Consider the following 25,075-nt stretch of genomic DNA (forward strand, 5'->3'; position numbering starts at 1 on the left):
ATGCAGTCAACCCCCAAATATGACTTTTTTAATTGAGTGGTCAGAATATGTTGGTGGGAAAGTAGAGGGTTGCCAAAATGAGATAGACTTTCTCAGGAACCATAGTAAAGGGAGAGCCACTGGGCTTAAACGGAAGAAATGGGTTCCTGTGTTTGGTAAAAGCTTTCTAATCAAAAGAAGTCAAAACTTTTTTCTATTAAACTAATATTAATGCCACTTTAAATCTTCTTTATTTTTTTTTTTAAGGCTCGATTCCTTTTGTCTAAAGTGAATCCATCTCAGACACACAATAACCTGTATGCTTGGGGACAGGTGAGTAATTGACAGAAATTTGAGAACGATGCCAGGCTACTTTTTAATTTCTTTCTTTTTTTTTTCTTTTTTAATTTTTTGGCCATACTTGTGGCATGTGGAAATTCCCAGGCCAGGGTTCGAACCTATGCCACAGCAGCGACCTGAGCCATTGCAGTGATAACACCAGATCCTTAACCCACTGACAGGCTACTTTTTGAAAAACTTTTGTTTTTAACCTCTACAGGTTGGATCCCTTTCTTGGCTCAGAGACAGAGTGGGTATTTTGCTGGGGATAAAATGTTGAATAATACAGCAGTCCTCCCCTTTTATCCACATTTCCACTTTGCAAGGTTTCAGTTACCTGAGGTTAGCCATGCTCAGAAGATTCCAGAAATAATTCATAAGTTTTGAGTGACAAACCATTCCGAGCAGTATGATGAAATCTCCTACCTTTGTGTTCCATCCCACCTAGGATGTGAATTATCTCTGTCCAGTATATCCATGCTGTGTCCACTACCTGCCTGCTGGTGTCTGTATAAAACCGCAGTATAGGTAGGGTTCCATTCTGTCTATGGTTTCAGGCAGGCGCCGGGGTCTTGGAATCTGTTCTCCGTGAATGGGGTGACTACTGTATGGGTTGGATTTGGAGACTTGCCCTGTGTGGAACCCCTTCTGCAGTACACAGCATCCTCTGCCAGATTCAGGCCAGAGGACAGAAAATTAAACTGTAGCCTCCATTAACTCTTCTCATAGACACAGTGACATCGCACCCCTCCATCCCCCACCACCTCGCCCTCCCTATCCTGCTCTCTCTCCCCCAGGAGTGCAGGGCAAACACTCTGTCCTGCTCACCGTTGGTTCTTTCTCCTCTTCACTGTTGAGCTCTGGCTTCTTTCTTTATCTCATCATTCCCATCATTTATGTCTCCCTCAAATAAGTTTTCTTTTGCTCTATTTTCTTGTAACATTTTTAAGAGGTGATTGTAAATTTATATGCTGTTATAAGAAATACAGAGAAGTCCTCATTACCCTTTACCCAGTTACCCCAATGGTAACATCTTGTAAAACTCTGATACAATAACATAACCAGGATATTGGCATTGAAATGCATTTCCATCACCACAAGGATCTTTCAGGTTGCCTGTTTTTTTTTTGTCTTTTTAGGGCCACACCAGTGGCGTATGGAGGTTCCAAGGTTAGGGGTCCAATTAGAGCTGTAGCCACTGGCCTATGCCACAGCCACAGCTCATGGGACCTGAGCTGCATCTGTGACCTACACCACAGCTCACAGCCACGTCGGATTCTTAACCCATTGAGCAAGGCCAGGGATTGAACCTGCGTCCTTATGGACGCTAGTCGTGTTCATTGACCACTGAGCCACGACAGGAACTCCCTCTCAGGTTGCCCTTTTATAGTCACACTTCCCTCCTGCCTCCGCCCGATCCTTAACACCTGGCAGCTGATCTCTTGTTTTCCATTTCTGTAATTTTGTCATAAAAAAGGTTACCTGTATGAAACCACATGGTACATAACCTTTTGAGATTGCTTTTCACCCTCAGCAGACTTATCTGGAGATTCATCCAGTTTCTTGGCTATATAGGTAATTGTTCCTTTTCATTTGCGGAGTATTTGGTGTTTCTTTACTGCAGTTTATTTAATCATTCACCCATTGAAGAACATGTGGGTTGTTTATAGTTTTTGCCCATTAGGAATAAAGGTGCTGTAAACATTCTTGTACAGGTTTCTTATGAACGTAAGTCTTCATTTCTCTGAGATAAAAGCCTAGAAATTCATTAGTTCCATTGTATGGTAGTTACATAGATAGTTTCTCAAGAAACTGCTGTACTGTTTTCCAGTTATAGTATCCTTTTATATCCCCACTAGCAACATGTGAACCATCCAGTTGCTCTGCATCCAGCATTTGGTATTATTATTCTTTTTTTCTTTACATCCTTTTTCTGCTACTATCTTTTATCATGTTCTGTCACAGGAGATGGTGTGAGGGTGTGTTCTGGTTTCATTGATTTACATGCAGCTGTCCAGTTTGGCCAGCACCACTTGTTGAGGAGACTGTCTTTTTTCCATTTCATATTCTTGTCTCCTTTTTCGAAGATAAATTGACGGTAGGTGTCTGGGTTTATTTCTGGACTCTCTATTATGTTCCATAGATCTCTGTGTGTTTTTGTGCCAGGACCACACTGTCTTGATTTGATATTATTTTTCTTATTTTAGCTATTCTGATAGATGTGTATCGGTATAATACTGTGGTTTTGATTTACATTTTCCAAACAGCTAAAGATGTTGAACATCTTAAGTGTTTTTCCATCTATGTGTCTTCTTCATTGAAGTCTCTGTCTTTTGTTTATGTTTTAATTGGATCATTTGCTTTTTTAACTGTTGAGTTTTGAGAGTTAGTTGTATAATTCTTAGTATGTCTCTCCATTTATCAAAATCTCTTTATCAAATTCATGGTTTCCAAATATTTTCTCTCACTTGTAGCTTGTCTGTACATTCTCTTCACAGGATCTTTGCAGAGCAAAAGTTTTTAATTTTTACAAAGTGCACTTTTCCCTTTTTTTTTAATGGACTGTACTTTGGGTATCAAGTCTAAGAACTCTTTGCTTACCTCTAGATCCCAAAGTTCTTTGTAACTTTGTTTTTTAACTTTAAATTTACATTTTAGTCTGTGATTGAGTTTGAGTTAAAATTTGCGTAAGATGTGAGGCTTAGGTTTATTTTGTCTGTGGATGTCCAGTTGCTCCAGCACCATTAATTGAAAAGGCTGTCTTTCTTTCATTGAATTGCCTTTACATCTTGTCAAAGTTTAGTTGGTCATATTTTTGTCAGTCCATTGCTGGCTTTTCTATTCTGTTCTGTAAAACTGTGTTTCTGTCTTTCTATTAATAAAACACAGTCTGGGTTACTGTAGCTGTATAGTAAGTTTTGAAATCAGGTAGTATGGTTTCTCCCACTTTATTCTTTTTTTTTAAGAATAAAAAAGAATTAAAACTGCCTTAGCTATTCTGATTTCTTGGCTTTTCCTTATAAATTGTACAGTAATCTTCTCTATATCTTTTAAAAATCTTGCTGGAATTCTGGTAAGAATTGCATTAAACTTTTCTATAGTTTGGGGGAGGGTTGGCCTCCTTATTGAGCTTTCCAGTCCATGAACTTAGTATGTCTCTCCATTTATTAAAATCTCTTTTGATTTATTTCATCAGTGTTGTGTATTTTCATTTTTTTCCTTTGAGTAATTGTGAATGGTACTGTATTTTTAATTTGTGTCCAATTGTGCATTGCTACAGATCTTCTTCAGCTTACGATGGGATTACGTCCTGATAAACCCATCACAAGTTGAAAATGCACTTAATATATCTAACCTGCTAAGCATTATAGATTAGCTTAGCCTACCTTAAATATGCTCAAAACACTTACAGTAGTGTACGGTTGGGCAGAATTATCTAAAAAAAAAATAATAATAAGCTTTTTCAGCTCCCAGTCTTGTGTGCAATGCATGAGGCTAAAAGGAATCCCAAGGAACTCACCACTGAGTTGTTCCCTGCGTCCCAGGGTCCCAGTCTGCCATCTTTTTCCCCCTTTCACAGTCTTAGGTTTGTCTTCTGTAAAATGTCCAGGGTTGGAGTTTGCATTGTGGCTCAGTGGCAACAAACCCGAGTAGTATCCATGAGGATGCAGGTTTGATCCCTGGCCTTGCTCAGTGGGTTAAGGATCTGGCGTTGCCGTGAGCTGTGGTGTAGGTCACAGACGCAGCTCCGATTCCACCCCTAGCCTGGGAACTTCATATGCTGCAGGTGTGACCCTAAAAAGACAAAAAAAAAAAAAAGTCCAGGGTTTTTATTTGTACTTAGTTGGAGGAATAAGGAAAAATACATCTAAACCTTCCTGCCAGGTAAGTCCTTTTATAAAATTTTAATCCTGCTTATATTTTTCTGATTACAACAGTAGTATGATTTCATTTTTTAGAAGATTTGTATATGTAAAAAATATTAAGAAAGAAAATTCAAATCACCTAGAATTTGGAGTTTCTGTTATGGCTCAGTGGGTTAAGAACCCAACTGGTATCTGTGAGGATGTGCGTTTGATCTCTGGCCTTGCTCAGCAGGTTAAAGATCAAGCATCACCACAAGGTATGGTTTAAGTTGTGGACATGGCTTGGATCTGATGTTGCTGTGGCTGTGGTATAGACCGGCAGCTACAGGTCCAGTTCAGCCCCTAGCTTGGAAACTTCCATATGCCGAAGGTGCAGCCCTAAAAAAATAATAATAATTAAATTACCTAGAATGTTGCTATCTAGAGTTAAGGATTTATGGCTTCTTCCTAGTTAATATAAAAGGTAGGAGTTCCCTGGTAGCTCAGCAGGTTAAGGATCTGTCATTGTCCCTGCTGTGGCCTGATTCACTGCTGTGCCGAAGGTTTGATCCCTGTTCTGGGGAACTTCCACACGCGCAGCCAAAAAATAAATAAATAAATAAAAGGTATATATTCTGTGTGTGTGTGTGTATGTGTGTGTATATATATATATATATATATATATTTTTTTTTTTTTTTTTTTTTTTTGTCTTTTTTTAGGGCTGTACCCTCGGCATATGGAGGTTCCCAGGCTAGGAGTCTAATTGGAGCTGTTGATGCTGACCTACGCCAGAGCCACAGCAATGCCAGATCTGAGCTGCGTCTACGACGTACACCACGGCTCATGGCAACGCCAGATCCTTAACCCACTGAACGAGGCCAGGGATTGAACTTGCAACCTCGTGGTTCCTAGTTGGTTTCATTTCTGCTGCCCCATGACAGGAACTCCTTTTTTTTTTTTTAAACAAATTGGAGTCTTACTAGAAATTGAGGTTTCTATTCAGTTTTTTTTTTTTTTTTTTTTTTTTTTTTTTTGTCCTTTACATTAATTAAATCAGAACTGTTTCTTAATGGTGCAATAATCTGTTTAGTGGAGATACTGACTCATTCATTGTGAATACACCATTATCAAGCTTCTCTTGTAAGCAGGTCTTAATTTAAGCACATGGCTAGATGCTGGCAGAATGGTGGGGAAGGTATTAGGCAGGGCGTGTGGGCCTCCAGGATAGTTCATGCCTGGGGGCGGGGGGAGGGTAGGCCGCCAGACCCTGGATCAGTCATTGGAACTCCACAGGGGAGCAGAGTAGAGGGACACATGCTCAAAATTGTCTAATGGCTGCGATGGCCTGATCTGAGTGCATCAGGGAAGGGTTTTGTGAGGAAATTATGCTTCACTTGAAGGAATGAGTTAGCTGGGCAGAGGATGGGGGTGGGTGGCAGGAGTATTCTTGGCTGAGGGGACAGTTCTTACTGGTTTTCTGACTTTCTTAATAACTCCTGAATTCTAACCAGCTTTTAGGATAGCTGCCAGTAAGCCTTTTCCATTAAATTTCAGGAGACGGGAGCACCCATCCTTACAGATGACGTTAGCCTGCAGGTGTTCATGGACCATCTGAAGAAACTGGCTGTCTCCAGTGCCTGTTAAACTGAGGATATGAGGAGGAAGGGGAAGAAAACACTGTCATATTGTGTCCACAGCTGTTTATAAAGGCTTAACATTCCTTTTACTTTTCTGGTGGAATTTAATAAATAATCAAAGCAAGTATTATGTAACTCTTTAGGTTATAATTTATTTGTATTCCTTTATCTGTGCCCTTGTTCTTACACTGTAAAATTATAAGGTCATAAATGTTTTGGTACTTGTAGATGTTTATATGTTTTTTGTATCCTAACTTTTAGAGTCTGTATAAAATCAGAGCTAATGTATTTTGGCAGCTTGCTTACCTGAAAATTAAAGTGATCAGAAAGGAAATAAACCTGGAAGAAGAAAGCACAGGTTAAAATAATGCTAATACAAATTTGATTTCTGAGATCTCTGTGTAAGTCTGTCTCTGTGTTTTAAGTCAGTTTCCCAGGAGATAAATAGTTCCTGAACTTAATCCTCATTGACTAAATTTTTTTTTTCTTTTTTTTAGAACTGCACCTGTGGCATATGGAAGTTCCTGGGCTAGGGGTACAATCAGAGCTGCAGCTGCCAGCCCACACCACAGCCACAGCAACATGGGATCCAAGCTGTGTCTTCGACCTACACCACGGCTCATGGCAACGCTGGATCCTTAACCCACTGAGTGAGGCCAGGGATTGAACTTGCATCCTCATGAATACTAGTTGGGTTCTTAACTTGCTGAGTCACAACGGGAACTTTTGCTGTCTAAATATTAACATACAAAGAACAGTAGGAAGTATGTGAGACTTTATGGAAGCAGAGTGTTCTCAAGTGGCTCTGTCCCCACCTCAAAGGGGATAGTCCGTGTAAGCATTCCTGCCCAGTGGATGTGGAGAATGGTTGTTGGGGACATATTATTCAAGAGTGACAATATGTTTATCTTTTTTTTTTTTTTGATAGCATGTTTATCTTGGGCCTTAATTAAAATAACTTTGAGTATTGTTTTTTTGTTTTTACTTTTGTCTTTTTAAGGCCACACCTGTGGCATATGGAGGTTCCCAGGCTAGGGGTCTAATCCAAGCTGTTGCTGCCAGCCTACACCACAGCCACAGCAATGCCAAATCTGAGCCTCGTCTGTGACCTATGCCACAGCTCACGGCAATGCTGGATCCTTAACCCACTGAGCAAGGCCAGCGATTGAACCCGCAACCTCCTGGTTCCTAGTTGGATTTGTTCTGCTGCACCACAATGGAAACTCCAAAGTTGTTTTTTCTTGAGAAAATATTTTGTTCTTTATTAAGAAATTCTAGCTGTACAGCAGAAATTGGCACATTTAAAATCAACTCTAATGTTTTAAAAGATTAAAAAAAACATAAAAGGAGTTCCTGATGTAGCACAAGAGGATCAGTGGCATCTCTGCAGCTTCAGGTCACAGGTTTGATGCCCAGCACAGTGGGTTGAGGGATCTGGTGTTGTCACAATTGTGGCATAGGTCCCTGATGCCTGGCTTGGACTCCATATGCTGTGGGGCAGCCAAAAAAAAAAAGAAATTCCAGCTTTCTGGGGGGAAAAAATAAAGCACAAATGTATGAAAAGTAAGCAACATGCTGCTAAGAACTATTGGGTCAGTAAATCAAAAGAGAAATAAATATCTGAGTCAAATGAAAATGGAAACGACACCAAAATCTATGGAATGTGGCAAAAGTAATACCAAGGGAAGTTTATGGCAATACAGGCCTACCTCAATAAACAAGAAAAATCTCAATCTAGCCTTATACCTAAAGGAAGTGGAAAAAGAAGAGTGAAGCCTAAAGTCAGCAGAAGGAAGGAAATAATAAAAATCAGAGCAGAAATGGAGACTAAAAAGACAGTAGAAAAGATCAGTGAAACTAAGACCTGTTTTTCTGTGGGTTTTTTTGTTTTCCTCCTTTTTTGGCTGTATCTGTGGCATATAGAAGTTCCTGAGCCAGGGATCAAATCTGAGCTGCAGCTGCGACCTACACTGTAGCTGCTGGAACACTAGATCCTTAACCCACTGTGCCACAGCAGAAACTCCAGAGCTTGTTCTCTAAGAAGATAAAATTGACAAACCTTTAGCTGGACTCACTAAATAAAAGGCTCAAAATCAGAAACGAAAGAAGCTGCACTCAATATCACAGAAACACAAAGGGTTATAATGCTGTTTTCTGTTTTAAACAGCTTTATTGGAGTATGATTTCCATACAATAAACTGCTCCCATTTAAACTGTACAATGAGTTTTAACAATGTGTACACCCATGAAACCACCACCACCACCATCAGCATGTAGAACAGCTTATTGCCCCCAAAGTTTATTCAGGTCCCTTTTAGTCCTTCCCTTACTGCACATCCTGGCCACAGGCAACTGCTGGTCAGCTTTCTCCCACTATAGATTAGTTTGCTTCTAGGATTTCATGTCTGGTTTCTTTTGTGTCTGGCTTCTTTCACTTAGCATCCGTCCGAGATTTATCCATGCATTGCATGTGTCAGTACAGTAGTTCCTTTTCATTGCAGGGTGGTAGACTCACATTTCTTTTATCCATCCACTAGTTGTTGATAGACATCTGGGTTGTTTCCATTTTAGGGGCTCTTATGAATAAAGCTCTGTGAACATTCACATATGTGTCTTTGTGTGGACATAATGTTCTCATTTCCTTTCCGTGAATAACTAGGAGCCAAATGTTGGACTCTTGCAGTAGGTCAATTTTTAAGAAACTCAGTATTGCAAAGAGTTTGTGATACTTTGTTTTCACCAATAAGAGGTCTGATTGCTCTCCAAATCCTTAAAACTTTTGGTATTCTCAACAAAATTTTTAGTCATTATGATAGGTGTATAAGGGTGTCTCCTTCTGGGGTTTTTGGTTTTTGGTTTGTTTGTTTCTTGGTGTGCCTGCAGCATGTGGAATTTCCCATAACACAGCAGTGACCTAAGCCACTGCAGTGGAAATGCCAGATCTTTAACACACAAAGCCACATGGTAACTCCCTAGTTTTAGTTTTTATATTTAAAACTTTGATCCATATAGAGTTAACTTGTGTGTGCGGCAAAGCACCAGTTTCTAGAGGGTGAGTGAAAAAGAAAGAGCCCTGAGAGATAAAGAGACTGAAGGAAAGTGGTTTGTTTGTTTTTTGTATTTTCTACGGCCAAACCTGCGGCATATGGAGGTTCCCAGGCTAGGGGTCTAATTGGGGCTGTAGCCACTGGCCAATGCCAGAGCCACAGCAACGCAGGATCCGAGCCTTGTCTGCAACCTACACCAGAGCTCACGGCAACACCAGATCCTCAACCCACTGAGTGAGGCCAGGGATTGAACCCGAAACCTCATGGTTCCTAGTCGGATTCGTTAACCGCTGAGCCACAACGGGAACTCCAGAAATTGTTTTTGAAGTCATGAAAGGAGCAGGTAGTGGTGTAAAACGTGTTAGAAATCAAGCCATGAAGAGGCAATTTACTGAGTCTCTGCCAAACGGATCACTTTGGCTCTCAAGTTGTTTGGTTTATTGGAGTGGGGTTTATTGGAATGACGCTTTGAATACAAGTATGGGTAAGAGAAAAGATGACGGTAATTAGAGTGGAAAGCGATGTTTTGTTTGAGGTGCAGCCTCCCTCTTAGATGAGTAAACAACAGAATGAAAAGGGCGTGAGATGGAGGAGAGTTTGAATGTGGTTGATGGGACAGACCCCTGAGAAGGGAGTAAAGAATGTGAATCACAGCTTAGTGGAGGGATTAATTTAGACGTGGAGGGACCCAAGTCTCACCAGACGGTTCCAGGCGGGAAAACGGGGAAGATGGGTGAGGAGGGTAGGCAGGTGGTATCCTGGAAAATCTGAGAGCTGTTGAAGGAATGTAATTAATCTTAACAACTTTGCACGTGTTAAGTCCGTTAGAGAGAAATTGTATTTTGGCCTGGTCAGGTGGTAGGCAAGGTCGTCTGTTCCTCGCAGAGGACAGACGCCTCGGTACCCTAGGCGCCACACCTGAGTTCTTTGCCTGGCGCGATGTTCCCGACTACAAGCCCCAAGATGCATCGCGGCCAGCGCAGGAAGCGGCTTCCCATTGAAGCGGACGGCGGCCCCTTGACACGCCGAGCGGAAGACCCGTCTCCGCCTGGCACTTCACAGGAGCTAGGTCGTCCCTGGCGTCGCCATGCGTCCGGAGAGGGCCCTGGTTTGGTACCGGCGGATGTCTGTGGTCTACGGTTTGGGCGCCTGGACCCTGCTTGGCTCATTATTCCTCTGGAGTCAGAAAAAGAACAAGCTGCCAGGTACGGCTCTCCGGCGGGATTTTCCGCGGGACACGCCGTCTTGCGTGGGGCGTATCCTGAGGGTCGTACAAGTGGCCTCGCTGTGCTGTGTTCGCAGGTTTCCTGCAGAACGTGCAAGCGGTTGCTCAGAACCATTTGTTATCGTGGAATCTGCCAGAAATGACCGTTTAGATACTCTCACCTAAATCTAGTTTATTTATTGAATGAGGCGTTCCCTGTCCTCAGAATTTGAAAAATCTGAGTAAGGTTCCTGGTGGAATTTCAGAGACCCTGGACGGTGAAGTAAAGAGGCGGTGCTTCTGTAGCACTATCCCTCCTCACATTTAGGGAGCAAACGATTTCAGGATTTTTGCCAGCCAAGAAGTAATACATCTTCCCTGTTGTTGGGTGGGAAAGGAGATTCCTCAGCTTTCACAGATGTGCTGGAAACCTGTGGCTTCCTCTGGATGAGTGGTTGCCTGGAGCTGAAGAGGGAGTCGGTGGGGAGCTACTGCTAAAAAATAAGGGGTTTCTTTTTGTGGATGAAAATATTCTAAACTTTATTTTTGTGTTAGTTGCACAGATCTGAAAATCCTAAAACCTTTTGAATTGTACATATATTTTTTCTTTTTTTATATGGCGGCACTTGCAGCATCTGGAAGTTCCTGGGCTAGGGATGGAATCAGAGCTGCAGCTGTAGGCCCACGCTGCAGCTTGTGTCAACAAGACATCCTTAACCCACTGAGCAAGGCCTGAGATGGAACAATCATCCTCATAGATACTCTTTGGGTTCTTAACCCACTGAACCACAAGAGGAACTCCTTGAATTGTATATTTGAATTGTATATTCATAATTAGTTAATAGTATGATAAGTATATCTCAATAAAGCTTTTTATGTAAAAACGTAATGAAGATTACATTTGATGATGAAGATTACCATTGGCCTGAAAGTACACATGTCCAGTATTAAGCATTTTAAAATATCTGGAGTTCCCGTCGTGGCGCAGTGGTTAACGAATCCGACTAGAAACCATGAGGTCGCCGGTTCGGTCCCTGCCCTTGCTCAGTGGGTTAACGATCCGGCATTGCCGTGAGCTGTGGTGTAGGTTGCAGATGCGGCTCGGATCCCGCGTTGCTGTGGCTCTGGCGTAGGCCGGTGGCTACAGCTCCGATTCAACCCCTAGCCTGGGAACCTCCATATGCCGTGGAAGCAGCCCAAGAGATAGCAACAACAACAACAACAACAAAAAAGACAAAAAAAAAAATAAATAAAATAAAAATAAAATATTTTACTCTGTAGTAGTCATTTTTTTTTTCTTTTTTGGTTGCTGCAGGGCATATTGAGTTCCCAGGCCAGGTATTAGATCTGAGCTGAAGTCGCGATCCATGCCAAAGCTGCGGCAACGGAAGATCTTTTTTTTTTTTTTTTTTTAAGGGCCGTACCTGTGACGTATGGTTCCCAGGCTAGGGATCTAATTGGAGCTGTGGCTGCTGGCCTATGCCACATCCACAGTAGTGCCAGATCCGAGCTGTGTCTGTGACCACCACAGCTTACGGCAACACTGGATCCTTAACCCACTGAGTGAGGCCAGGGATCGAACCTGCGTCCTCCTGGATGCTAGGCAGATTCGTTTCTGCCAAGCCAAAATGGGAACTCCTAAATTTTCTTTATTATATAAAGAAGATGGTTTCAGGAATCTGATGGTGGGAGTAATTCTTATTTTATTTCCAGGATTTTACTAATAATTTTAATGAGTGCTCTCTGAGTTAAAAGTTGGTAATGCAGATGTTTCTTTTTCTTTTCTTTTTCTTTTTCTTTTTTTTTTTTAAGGTGGTGAAGTTGAGAATATGTCAAAAGTTGAACTATCTGAGGCCCCGAAAGGGTTTTATGTGGAAACGGTTGTCACCTATAAAGAAGATTTTGTTCCCATTACTTCAAGGATTGTCAACTATTTGAAATCCTGGACTGGTGGCCCTGGACCCAAATCATGATTGACTGCTGATTCTGAAAACAAGACTTTAGTTCAGCATATAAATTTGATGGATACCTTGATGCCCATTTTCTGTTGGTGAAAAGTGTATATATTTAGTTTAATTTTGCTGTAAAATAGAATCACTAATAATATGCAGTAAATATTTCCTTGAGGAAAAGTAAATTTGCATATTCAAGTGGTATCCTATACTCACAAGCGTGAAAGATTGAAATTTCTTAGTTAGGTTCCGTAAGCTCGGCTTTCTAAAATTCATTCATGTAACTTTATATTTCTTTCATGTTGCAATCAGAAACAGCTTTCGTGGTCCCTTTAAGATTAGATTCAGCAGATCTCCATGTTCAGTGTGGGACTTAAGAGTGGCCTTTTTGGGGACTATTGGATGCTTGCTAAATATGTTATGAATTAGATTATAACACCTGTGCTAAATAGACTCGCTCTGTTCATTAGGAGCAGTACAGATAGCCTCATTCCTTTACGGGTGTGGATAAACCCCAGCTGTGGCTCCCAGTATACCAGAAACAGGGATACGGAGAGAAGACAGCATGGTTCCTGCTCCTGAGTGCGGCAGCATTCTCTTCACTGGTCTCTTTTGTTGCAAGTAGCACACGCGCATAAGTGAACTGACATCACTTCTGTGGTTTCTTGGATAGCCCTAACCTCAGCCCATTGTCATTTCTGCCCAGAACTCCTTTGAACTCAAGATCCACATCCATTTGGCATCATGGATGTGCTTTGACCACCTGAAACTCATCCAGCACTGAAATCGCTGCCCTCCTACCCTCAAAACTGCCCGCACTTCTCTTTCTAAGTGAGTGCTTCAGTTGTTCAAATCAGAAACCCAGCATAGGTGTTCCCGTTGTGGCTCAGCAGAAACAAACCCGACTAGTATCCATGAGGATACAGGTTCCATCCTTCACCTCGATCAGTGGGTTAAGGATCTGGCATTGCTGTGAGCTGTGATGTAGGTCGCAGATGCAGCTCGGATCCTGTGTTGCTATGGCTGTGGTGTAGGCTGACAGCCGCAGCTCTGATTTGACCCCTAGCCTGGGAACTTCTGAATGCCTTGGATGTGGCCCTAAAAAGGCAAAAAAAGAAACCCATCATATTAGACTTTTCCTTTTCCCTCTCACCCTTCCAGCCCCCACAGCCTGTCATTTCTGCCCTTTGAACACTTCTCAGTTGCCTTTGCCACTGGTCTCTACCATCTTTACTTATGTAGCTACAACTCTACTTAATGTCCCCTTACCTCTACTTTTAGTCCCACCAACTAGTTTCCACACTATTAACCAGCATGACTTTTTTTTTTTTTTTTAGGGGTGCACTCATGGCATATGGAACTAGAGGTCAAATCGGAGCTGCAGCTGCTGGCCTACATCAGCCACAGCAATATGGGATCCAAGCCATGTCTGTGACCTACACAGACATGTAGACATGTGCCTGGCTTTGCCCACATGCCTTTTCCCTTTGCTCCTTCTGCTTTTTATCTTTTCACTGTAAGAGTCATAGCCATGAGTATGACTATATGCTGAAACCTGGGAGTCGTCGTAGCAAACTGCTAAACCTGGTGGTCTTGGGGACCCTGGGTGCACTACCCATGCAAAGTCCATCTGGATATGGAAGGATGGTTATTATAGTGCTGATCTGCATAGGTCAAGCATAGAGGATGAGGACTCTCAAAACATACTTTTTTTTTTTTTTTTTGTCTTTTTAGGGCTGCACTTGTGGCTTATGGAGGTTCTGAGGCTAGGGGTCCAATAAGAGCTACAGCTGCCGGCCTATGTCACAGCCACTGCAACGTCAGATCCAAGCCACATCTGCGAACTACACCACAGCTCACAGCAATGCTGGATCCTTAATCCACTAAGCAGGGCCAGGGATCAAACCCTTGTCTTCATGGATACTAGGCAGGTTCGTTAACCACTGAGCCACGATGGGAACTCCAAAATATACTTTCTAAAAATTTCAAAACATGAATCCAATTCAGGTATAGAATGAGCAGATCAACTTGTTAATGAAAAATCAAGTAGGATGATAAAGCTTGTTTGAGGAAAATAGAGGACAGGGATTATTTGGGCACTGGAGACAGAAATGTTAGAATATTTCTGGTTAATGTTCCTTAGAAGTGTGATAGGTTTGGACCTGGAACCCTCTACCTGAGTGCTTGCACCTGGACAAATACCTCCTCGAGCAACAAAATACAAATAAGTCATAAGGGACTAAAAATAACTGCACACATGCACTACATTGGGGCAAATGATGAACAGTAAGATATAAAAAGGCCAAAACCCAACTGCCGCTTCTGAGCTGCCAGGAGCAAAGCAGGATACTGGGCATGAGCCCTGCACACAGCACCACCAAGGGGGCTGGCAGATCACCTAAGTCACCCCTCTGTCCCAAAGAACTAATCTGTTCCCACCCTCAGCCCACTTAAGGAATCAGCCTGAGCTCCTGGGAAAGCAAGCAAGAGTACCTATTTTTGTCTTTCCTCTCCTGCTGCATGGATTCCCCTTGAAGCCATTCCTGGGATTCTCATCTGGTCTCAATTTTTTTTTTTTTTTTTTCAGGGCCGCACCTGCAGGATATGGAGATTCCCAGGCTAGGGGTCAAATCGGAGCTGCAACTGCTGGCATACACCACAGCCACAGCAACGCCGGATCCTTAACCTACTGAGTGAGGCAAGGGATTGAACCTGTGTCCTCATGGATGCTAGTCATTCGTTTCTGCTGAGCCACAAAGGGAATGCCTGGCTTCAATGCCTACCGATTCAACAGTCCAAGGACCCAAGTGGGTAAGGGGACATCAGAGTGACTTTCCTGCTTCTGCTGTTTTCTCAAAGTCCTTAAACTCAAACATATTCAATATGCTGAGTTGCCATATATGGGGTAGAGAGTCCTTATAACCTGGGGGGGCCCTGTGGGGCCTTCCTGTGACAGCCCTCCCCTCATCCCATAGTACCCAGATAATAGTATCTGATAAACATTTCTGAGTTGTTTTACAGATGCTAAAACCCCCACCAAATGGAAGAAATTAAATACTTGATCATCCTGAGCAAGTAGCCTCCAGACATACTAGCACCTAAGGTTTGATAATTGTGTGTGTGTTTGTGTCTGTCTGTGTGTCTGTCTTTTAGGGCCACACCGAGGCACATGGAGGTTCCCAGGCTAGGGGTCCATTTGGAGCTGTAGCTGCCAGCCTACAGCACAGCTCATGGCAATGCCAGATCCTTAACCCACTGATCGGGCCCTGGGATCAAAACCAAGTCCTCATGGATGCTAGTCGGGTTCGTTAACCGCTGAGCCATGATGGGAACTCCAAGGATTGATAATGTTACCTGTGATGGTGCCCTGTTTCCTCACCATCAGCTAGAGAACTGTGCATGAGCTGATCACATGCCCTGTGACCCCCCTCCCCACCACCTGGTTGAAACCTTTCTGGGAGTTTGGAGTTATTGAGCATGAGACACCTGTTCTCCTAGTAGGGCGCCATTACAGTCAACACTGCACGTTCCCTCACCACAACCTGGTATCAGTAGATCGGCTTTACTACACATGGGCAAGCAGACCCAATTTTGTTTCCAAACCCCATCACTCTACACCCACAAGTACTGTTACACTGTAAGGGGACACATGAGAGGGGCTTGTTTTTATCAGTGATACTAATTTGTCAGGGTAATACTTGTACAGTCCTTTCAGCTTCTAAGCACTTGTATATTTTATTCAAATCTTTTAACGATCCTGTGAGAGAGACTAAGCATCAGTATTAGAGAAGGGATTAGAGTAACATAGTCATGTATCTGCAGTGTCCTGACATGGCTAAGTCAAGTGAATACGGAAACACTTAAATGGCTGCTTTAGGCAGTAGATCCTCTTCTATCTGGCTTCTGAGGAACCACTGAGACAGGAAGACAAGGGAAAAAGAATTTGGGAGGGTCTGGGGCCTGAGGGGTGGAAAATGAAAAGAGAAACACAATTAGGATTAGGAGTCTGGACAACAAAGCTGGGATTTAGTTACGACTGGTTCTTAGGCCCGAGATGTGAGAAGAAACAGGTGCAGAAACTGCTGTCAGGGCACCTGTGAGTGTGGCTGGGGGTGGGGACTGGGAAGGGGGTTGCTGGATCCCAGCGTTGGGGCGTGGCTCAGCTGTGGGTGGGGCAGGATCGTCATAGGCCCCAATGGGTGGGGCCTATGACGGGGGCGGGGCTATACTTAGGGCTCAGGTGGGCGTGACCGACGCCGGCGGGAACAACCTGTGGGTGGGCGTGGCCGACGTGGGCGAGCTGCCGACTAGCGGGTCCTGCAGGGCCGCCCGCGCACTTCCTGGTGTCACCCGCAGAGGGCGTCTGTCGCCGCGCCGCCTGGAGAGTCTCGAGGCCGGAAGCCGTCCGGCGCCGCCCCGCTCGCCCCAGCCGCCGCCATGAAGGCCGTGGTGCAGCGCGTCACCCGGGCCAGCGTCACAGGTCAGTCGGGCGGGGCCGGGCCGGGAGGAGCCGCCCCTGACCCCGCGCCCGGCCGACACGGCCACCCCCGCGAGGGTTCCCCCGCGCCGCCCCGGGGCAGCTGCAGCCCTGCGCGAGCTCGGTCCCCGGCGGCGCGCAGCCCCGGCCGGCTTGCGGTGCCGTCCACGTGCCCGGGGGGTCCCGGCGCGGCCCGAGCTGCAGGGTTTCCGCTTAGGGTTCACGATGAACGCGCCTCATTATTTTCACCAGCGTTTCTTTCAGTCCTGAGTGCCAGGTGGCCGAACCTCCTAGCATCCTCTGAGCACCTCTGTGGCCCGTTCTTCGTGGAATGTTGCACAAACAACATATAGGGAGCATTTCCGGAGCAAGAACTACCCATTTTGCAACCTTCTGCTCGACATTTTCCTTTTGTTGCCCATTTTCTCCATATCCCAGTTTTGATGGAGCTTGACGCCCAGTGAGATGCACAGCTGTGAAGAGTTGTCGGTAGGGGTGAGTTCTGACCGTGTGTCCGCCCACGTGCCCAGCGCCCAGCCCCGGTGCAGCGCGTTCCTGCCCAGGACTCCCCTTCCTCACCGAGCCCTGAAGGGACAGTCAGAATCTAAAGGATTCAGGATGAGATGTTTCTCTTTTCCACCAGTTTCTTGTTGACCAAGCCACCCAACCATTAGTCATCAGTTGATCACTGTAGTCTGGTTTGAGCATCAGGGGTCCAGATGATTAATGGATAGAACGGAGTCGTTTATATTTTTGTTTGTTTGTTTTTTTTTTTTTACTTTTTGGTGGCATCCGCAGCTTGAGGAAGTTCCTGGGCCAGGGATGGAACCCGCGGCCACTGCTGTAAGCACAGCAGTGACAATGCTGGATCTTTAACTCACAGTCACCACACATTTCCTAGAAGGGAGTCGTTTTAAAAAACTCAAGCCAAGATAGTAAAGATATCAGGAAATTTTAAATGACTAATTTTAGATTATCTTCCAGTTTTTTGTTTTTTGTTTTTTTTGTTTTTGGCAGAATTCTAATACTGTTTCATTCAGGTAATCCTAGATAGCCTTTCCTTCAAGCCAGTCCATACCAAGTATGTGTTTTTGTGTCCAGGAAAGTATAAATCTAAAACCAAAACAGCAAAATCCCGAAGAAACAACCAAGCTCAGTAAAACCATATATTTAGATTTGAGATTCTACTTTCCAATCCTGCGTAATGATTTCTAAGCTGTTGTGGTAGCTGGTTTTGGTTATGGTCCTGGAGTAATAGGGAATAGGATAGCTCTGGGCTTTATGGAATTTGAGAACTGGGTTTTTTTTTTTAGCATTTTAGTTAATATATGTAACTTCACTAAAACTGGGAAAATTCATGGAGGAAAATGTCTTTTTTTTGGCTTCTGAGAAGTATCTTGCAGTTTGCTCTGTGTGTTCATCATGAACAGTGAGCAAACTTTGGAGTATTAAATTTTGATCTGAATGGAGAACGTTCCGTTCTGCTGATCTGAAATATTGAAAACATGGTTCAGTGAGATTAGCAGAATAGATTGAATGATTTCAGTTTACTAGTTAAATTGTATGATTTTCGTTATAAACAACAACTAAACCATCCTGCATATTAAAAAAGATAAGGGTGTTAATTGTGGGAAGGTGTTAGCAGAACGGAATTCTCTCAAGGTGCTGGAGGAACCTTCTGGTTAGCCAGGCCTCATATTTGAATTGTAATGGAGAGAGATTTTTCTGATTCCTTTAGAATGGGACTGGCTTCGCCGAGTGTGGCCTTTTGCAAATGGCATTTTATTTCAACAGTTCTAAAATGTCACTTCCGACTTTATGGATGGGACAGATTAGACTATTACAAATCACATGTTATGGTGCTAGTTCATTTTATAAGCTTGGTCAAGCACATTTATTGCAAGTACATTTAAGCAAGTTATTGTGATAATCTAATTTTAAAAGCTTTATGACGGGACATTCCAAACATGTCCATGTGGTTACACAGCTGGATACACAGCTGGAACAGTACCGTAACCGCCATGTCCCATCCCTTAGCTCTGTCAGCTAAAATCTCAATAGAATCGTAGAGTGTCAGGAAGAGGTTGGGGTTGACCATGTTAATTTGAGAGGTGTTGAATTCTTTAAGAAGAGGTCTCAGGTGATGCCAATATACTGGTGTCAAATAAACACTGACCAGGAGTTCCTATCGTGGTTCAGTGCTTAATGAACCCAGCTAGTATCCATGAAGATGCAGGTTCAATCCCTGGCCTCACTCAGTGGGTTGGGAATCTGCCATTGCCATGAGCTGTAGTATAGATCACAGACGTGGCTCAGATCCTGCATTGCAGTGGCTGTGGCATAGGCTGGCAGCTGCAGCTCTAGTTCGACCCTTAGCCTGGGAACCTCCATATGCTGCAGGTTCGGCCCTAAAAAGACAAAATAAACAAACAAAAACCAAAACACTAACCAGATACCTTAGTTCTTTTCTAGCCCTGTGATCTTTTGTTTAAAGTGGTGATTCTCAGGGTTTCCCCTTAGAAGTCCACTTGTCTATTATAAAATATCCTTCTGAACCTATGTATTCTCTTTTGTCTGACTGAAAAGAAAATGATATTGGTTTACTTAAACAGCAAATAAAGCCAAAGTTTTCTAAAGCAATGGAAGTAATGCAAACAAGCAAACAACCCCACTTGTTTGCTGCTTATGTCAAGATAGGTGATTTCAGTTTCAGCTTTTGAGCCAGGGGTTCAAAAGACCGTAAATCATGCATAGTCTGTTATTAAAAAAAGCAGCACAGAAGAAAACATTAAAATATTTGGATTTCTTTTCTTTTTTTTTTTTTTTAGCATGAAAATAAGAGTTAAACTTTAAAAGGAGTTATTTTGGGAATAGGTTGATGCCCATGCTCCCCGGGTATCTGCCTGTCAGGTGTTCCCTTATCAGACACTTGCAGGAAGGTGGTGTCTCACCCTCTCCCGAGCTTGGCGATGGGGCAGCATGGTGAAATCTATGATGCCTTGTCAGGTATGTTTACAGATAATTTTTTTTTTCTTTTTTGGGTTGTTCCAGTGGCAAATAGAAGTTCCAGGCTAGTAGTCAAATTGGAGCTGAAGCTGCAGGCCTACACCACAGCCACAGCAACACCAGATCTAAGCTGCATCTGTGACCTATGCTGCAGCTTATGGCAGTGACAGGTCCTTGACCCACTGAGCAAGGCCTAGGATTGAACTGAAATCCTCACAGAGACTATGTTGGGGTTCTTAACCTGCTGAGCCGCAATGCCTACAGATACCCTTATCCAGCAAAAGCAAACAAGAAAATAGCAGAGATGACCCTTTTCCTGTTTGGAACATTATATCAGTACACGATAATCAAATAATCTCATGACCTTTGGCAAAAAGGTGAAAATTATGACGATCAACATTTGAAATATGGGTTTAGTTTCACCCTCACAATGGTGTGTCTCGGCCTAAATACTGTGCCAGCTCTGAGATAGTGTCTAGGGTGGTAGAGTGTACATTTGACTCTAAATACATATGCAAATGCTTGGAATAGGAATATATGTTTGGAGAGTTTTTTTTTTAATGGATGCGGTGCATCATTCAAAAAGATTTGAACATCATTGGCTTAGAATGCAACTTTATTTTTTTGTTTGTTTTTATTTTTTAGGGCCGCATCTGAGGCATATGGAGGTTCCTAGGCTAGGGGTCGAATCGGAGTTGTAGCCACTGGCCTATACCACAGCCATAGCAACACCAGATCTGAGCCACCTCTGTGACCTACACCACAGCTCACGGCAATGCCAGATCCTTAACTGACTGAGCAAGGCCAGGGATCGAACCTGCATCCTCATGGATACTAGTCAGATTCATTTCTACTGAGCCACTATGGGAACTCCAAGAATGCAACTTTAGTACCAAACTGGGAAGTAATAGAAGTTTGCTGACTTGAAGCTTAACTTTTAAACCGTGGCCTTTTTGTATATTTATCTTTTCTGCAGTGGGTGGAAAATCATTTCTTTATTTTTCTGACATAAATGTCTTCCCTTTTGCTCTGTATATTGTGCTACCTGACTTGCTGCTTTCCAAGAAATGCAGGCATCTCCTTTTTGATCATTAATATAAACTGAGCTGTATTCTCTGGGAAGGAAAACTTCCGTTGTTACCGATGACCAGACTCCATGCCAGAAAGTTTCACGTATCTCACTCAAGGTTGCCCAGATGAAATTGTGGCCCCAAAATCCAATGTAATGGCTGTTCACTTTACTGCTCATTCGGTAGGGGTGTAAAGTCAGAGTGGATGTAAGTTATCATAATCATACTGCATTGATGTCATTTCTTCAATGATTCAGTACTTGCTGACTTTACCAGAGAAATGAAGTGTGTGCGCTTTGCGGCACCTGTTTGGTTCTGAGTCTCTCTCTCTGTCTCTGTCTCTTTTTTTTTTGGCTTTTTAGGGCCTCACTCGCAGCATATGGAAGTTTTCAGGCTAGGGGTTCAATCTGAGCTATAGCTGTCAGCCACAGCCACAGCCGCAGCAACACAGGATCCAAGCTGTGTCTCATGGCAACACTGGATCCTTAACCCACTGCGTGAGGCCAGGCCGGGGATTGAACCCGAAACCTCCTGGTTACTAGTTGGATTCATTTCCACTGTGCCACAATGGGAACTCCAGTTCTGAGTCTGTTTTGCTGTTGTTTCCTCTCCAGTTGGAGGAGAGCAGATAAGTGCAATCGGACGGGGCATCTGTGTGCTGCTGGGTATTTCTCTGGAGGATACGCAGAAGGAACTGGAGCACATGTAAGAAGGAGATTTCTACGTCACTGATATTTTAATGGGGCATGTGGTGGTCACATATATATATATATATATATATATATATATATACACACACACACACATATACGTATATATATACACATATAGAACTTCCATAGTATTTTGATCCTATAAAGTGAGCCCTTGTCAGTTTTTTAAAAAAAATTTTTATTCGAGTATAGTTGACTTACAACATCGTGTTAGTTTCAGGTGTATAGCAAAGTGAATCATTTATACATCTACGCAGATCCATTATTTCTCAGATTCTTTCCCCATATAGGTTATTATGGAATATTGAGTAGAATTCCCTGTGCTATACAGTAGGTCCTTGTTAGTTATCTATTTCATATGTAATAGTGTGTATATGTTAATCCCAAACTCTTGATTTCTCCTCCCTACCCCCCATGTTTCCCCTTTGGGAACCTTAAGGCTTTTTATTGTTGTTGATCAGTCCCTGACACTTTTATCTGTGTCCCATTTTATGTAGTGTGGTTTCTTCTGTGTCACAAATGAGAGCAAGGAGGAGACTTTACCCATTAATTCAGCAGCAGGGATAAATAATAGTCCTGCCTCATAGGGTTGATTGGTAATTTCCTTTTTTTGTCTTTTTTTTTTTTTTTTTTTTTTTTTTTTTTTTTTTTTTTTGTCTTTTTGCTATTTCTTTGGGCCGCTCCCGCAGCATATGGAGGTTCCCAGGCTAGGGGTCGAATCGGAGCTGTAGCCACTGGCCTACTCCTTTTTTTCTGTTACCAGCCCCTCCAATTCATAGCAGCTGCTGGTGTTACCAGCTCCTCCAATTCACAGCAGCTACTGGTGGGAGCTGTTTGCTGTTGCATCCTTGAACCACTCTCTTAATGCAAAAACTGAGCCTCTTATGAGTGTTTTATGTTTTCAGTTGGGGCACTATGATCTGGGCACTATTTACATATTTTATTTTTTTATTTTTTTCTCTTTTAGGGTTGCACCTGCATATGGCAGTTTCCAGGCTAGGGGCTGAATCTGAGCTGCAGCTGCCGGCCTATGCCACAGCCACCACAATGCCAGATCCAAGCCTCATATGCAACCTACACCACCACTCAAAGGCAATGCCAAATCCTTAACCCACTCACTGAGCGAGGCCAGGGATCGAACCTGAATTCTTGCAGATACTAGTCAGGTTCATTACTGCTGAGCCACAATGGAAACTCCTGCCAAAAGCTGCTGGGAATTGGAGGGGCTGATAAAAGAAAAGGAAATCACTAGTCAGCCTTAGGAGGTGAGGCTATTATTACCCCCTATTGCAGATGAGGAAACTGAGGCACAGATTGGAAAGTGACTGGCCCAAGGTCGCCCCTCCTATAAATGATGGAGCCAGCACATGTCCCTAATCAGGAGGATGCTGGTGATGTTTGGGGTGTGGGATGTGTTGGGGAGCTTGTGATTCTCCAGGTGGCACTCACTGCTCTTTTCCCCTTAGGGTCCGGAAGATCCTAAACCTGCGTGTGTTTGAGGACGAGGGTGGGAGGCACTGGGCGAAGAGCGTGATGGACAAGCAGTATGAGGTGCTGTGCGTCAGCCAGTTCACCCTGCAGTGCGTCCTCAAGGGCAACAAGCCCGACTTCCACCTGGCGATGCCCTCGGAGCAGGCAGAGGGCTTCTACAACAGCTTCCTGGAGCAGCTGCGTAAGGCCTACAGGCCGGAGCTGATCAAAGGTAGGAGGGGAGCCTAGCCGTCCAGGAGGGGCGACTCAGGGTGCGAAGGGGAGATTCTGCAGATGCAGTACTTCCTTTCCCAGAGAGTTCGCTGTTTATGCCGATTATTTAATACAAAGTGAGGCCTGCTGCTCCCGCCGCAGTCATGTGTGTCCTCTGAATGCCCCCCACTCCATTTCCCCTTCTTCATTCTAATGTCCATGTTTGAAATGTTGAACAGGCCACAAGTGTGTTTGATAGAGGAATGTTTTATTTTGGTGGCTTACCCTGTCTGACAGAGAAAGATAACATCAGCTACAAATTGGAGCCACGTGTCGTCTTAAATTTCTAGGAGCCGTATTAAAACAAAGGGGAGCTCCCTAGTGACTCAGTGGGTTAAGGATCCTGTGTTGTCATTGCAGCAACTTAGATTGGTACAGGTTCGATCCCTGACCTGGGAACCTCCGCATACCATGGGCACACCAAAAAGAGAAAAAGGAAAAAGAAATGAGTGAAATTAATTTAAAAACTGAATTTCATTTAGTCCCGTATGTCCCCAATGATGAAAATTCCTTCTTTGTACTGAAATCTTCTGATCTCATGTCCTTCGTGCTTACAGCACTTCCTCATTCAGACCAGGCACAGTTCCAGCACCTGGTGGCTGTGGGTGGCTCTCAGCCTCACTGTGACAGTGTTGGCTGTTTTTTGATTTGGGGGTTTTGTTTTTGTTTTTTTGGTTGGCTATGCCTGCAGCATGCTGAAGTTCCTGGGCCAGGGATCCAACCCATATTACAGTAGTGGCCTGAGCCACAGCAGTGACAACACAGGATCCTTAACTGCTAGCCCACCAGGGAACTCCTGGACAGTGTCAATTTAATGATTTCTCAGGAATGCCAGCCTAAGTTTGGCTGACCAAGGTTAAGTCTAGAAAATGCCTGAGTAGAATGGTCCTGGATTGTGGAATTATATGTTCATAATTATGAATTACGAATCTGAAATTAAGAATCTTATAAGGAGGGCCTTTCATTTCTAGCCTGTTTTCATGTGTCGGGAGCATATAGCATTTAAAGCACTTAGTTTGCCCTTTTCTTCAGAGTCATTAGAAACACATATTTTGGAGTTCCCGTTGTGGCTCAGCAGAAACAAATCTGACCAGTATCCGTGAGGACGAGGGTTCGATCCCTGGCCTCGCTCGGTGAGTTAAGGATCTGGCGTTGCCTAGAGCTGTTGTGTAGGTTGCAGATGGGGCTCAGATCTGGCGTTGCTGTGGCTGTGGGGTAGGCTGGCAGCTGCAGCTCCAATTCAATACCTAGCCTGGGAACCTCCATATGCTGCAGGTGTGGCCTTAAAAAGACATACACACACAAAAGAAAGAAACACATACTTGATTCCCCCTGGTGTCATGGCTCTGAGTGAGTGCTCCCTGAGCAGAAGTCCCCTTCCCTGTCTTCGTGCTCCCACTTCCGCCTTTCTTGGTAGACAGCTAATAGTTGTTAACAGTTAACTCTGTAGTGTCCCTAGACTTACCTTTCCCTCTCTGCATTAAACAAAGCCAAATCTGGCCTTTTTTTTTTTTTTTTGGCTGTTCCGACGGCATGTGGAAGTTCCTGGGCCAGGGATTGAACCTGCGCCACAGCAGTGACCTGAGCTGCTGCAATGATGCCAGATTCTTAACCCGCTGTACCACAGGAGAACTCCCAGGTGCTGCCCCACCCCTTTTTTTATCTTTTCTGACTACCCCGCATGTGGAGTTCCCAGGCCAGGGGTTTGTGACCTACGCCACACCTGCAGCAATGCTGGATTCTTAACCACTGTGCTGGGCCAGGGATTGAATCTGCGTCCCAGCACTCCAGAGACATCATTGATCCTATTGCACCACAGAGGAGCTCCCCAGGTCCCTTTTTTATTGGGCCTTTTTAACCTGTAGGTAAAAAAGTTATTATGTGAGTTTGGAGTTCTGTAGTGGAGCCCCACACTGAGGGATTGTCAGCTTATCCGGTCGGCTCAGGTTCAGAAGCGAGTCATATTCCAACCCCTCTCTGGTATTTCCTTTTTTTTTTTTTTTGCTTTTTAGGGCTTCACCCCTGACATATGGAAGTTCCTAGGCTAGGGGTTGAATCAGAG

At 43.8% G+C, this 25,075-nt stretch overlaps 2 protein-coding genes and 1 long non-coding RNA gene across 10 annotated transcripts in view; all 3 read left to right on the forward strand.

The window, feature by feature from the left end:
- Positions 1–6,195, forward strand: part of SEC23B (SEC23 homolog B, COPII coat complex component) — a 40,893-nt gene extending 34,698 nt beyond the window's left edge. For 3 of the 4 annotated variants that reach the window (XM_021077269.2, XM_021077270.2, XM_005672715.4), the window contains 2 exons: positions 247–312; positions 5,719–6,195. In XM_021077269.2, the coding sequence (XP_020932928.1) occupies positions 247–312; positions 5,719–5,808 (156 nt within the window). In that variant the 3' untranslated portion in view covers positions 5,809–6,195. 4 annotated transcript variants of the gene reach the window in all.
- Positions 6,196–9,875: 3,680 nt separating this feature from the next.
- On the forward strand, positions 9,876–12,189 carry LOC100524915 (small integral membrane protein 26). The gene is made up of 2 exons (XR_308680.4): positions 9,876–10,053; positions 11,865–12,189. It is a non-coding gene; the product is annotated as a small integral membrane protein 26 (long non-coding RNA).
- A 4,078-nt stretch (positions 12,190–16,267) lies between these two features.
- The window catches only part of DTD1 (D-aminoacyl-tRNA deacylase 1), a 134,600-nt gene continuing 125,792 nt past the window's right edge, over positions 16,268–25,075 (forward strand). For 3 of the 5 annotated variants that reach the window (XR_014832888.1, XR_014832887.1, XM_003134277.7), the window contains exons 1-3: positions 16,268–16,484; positions 21,172–21,262; positions 22,737–22,972. Coding sequence is in view for 3 of the 5 variants with exons in the window: in XM_003134277.7 (XP_003134325.3) it covers positions 16,442–16,484; positions 21,172–21,262; positions 22,737–22,972 (370 nt within the window). In the remaining 2 variants the exon portion in view is untranslated. Of the gene's footprint in view, positions 16,485–16,507; positions 16,977–21,171; positions 21,263–22,736; positions 22,973–25,075 lie in introns of those variants that run through there. The other 2 variants (XM_085004551.1, XM_085004552.1) reach the window with 2 other exon arrangements.

This window comes from Sus scrofa, chromosome 17 (genome assembly GCF_054392235.1).
Source record: "Sus scrofa isolate SSC_HxYL_T2T_F1_AM1 chromosome 17, Sscrofa_HxYL_maternal_Yorkshire_Landrace_v2.0, whole genome shotgun sequence".
Classification (NCBI taxonomy): Eukaryota; Metazoa; Chordata; class Mammalia; order Artiodactyla; family Suidae; genus Sus; species Sus scrofa.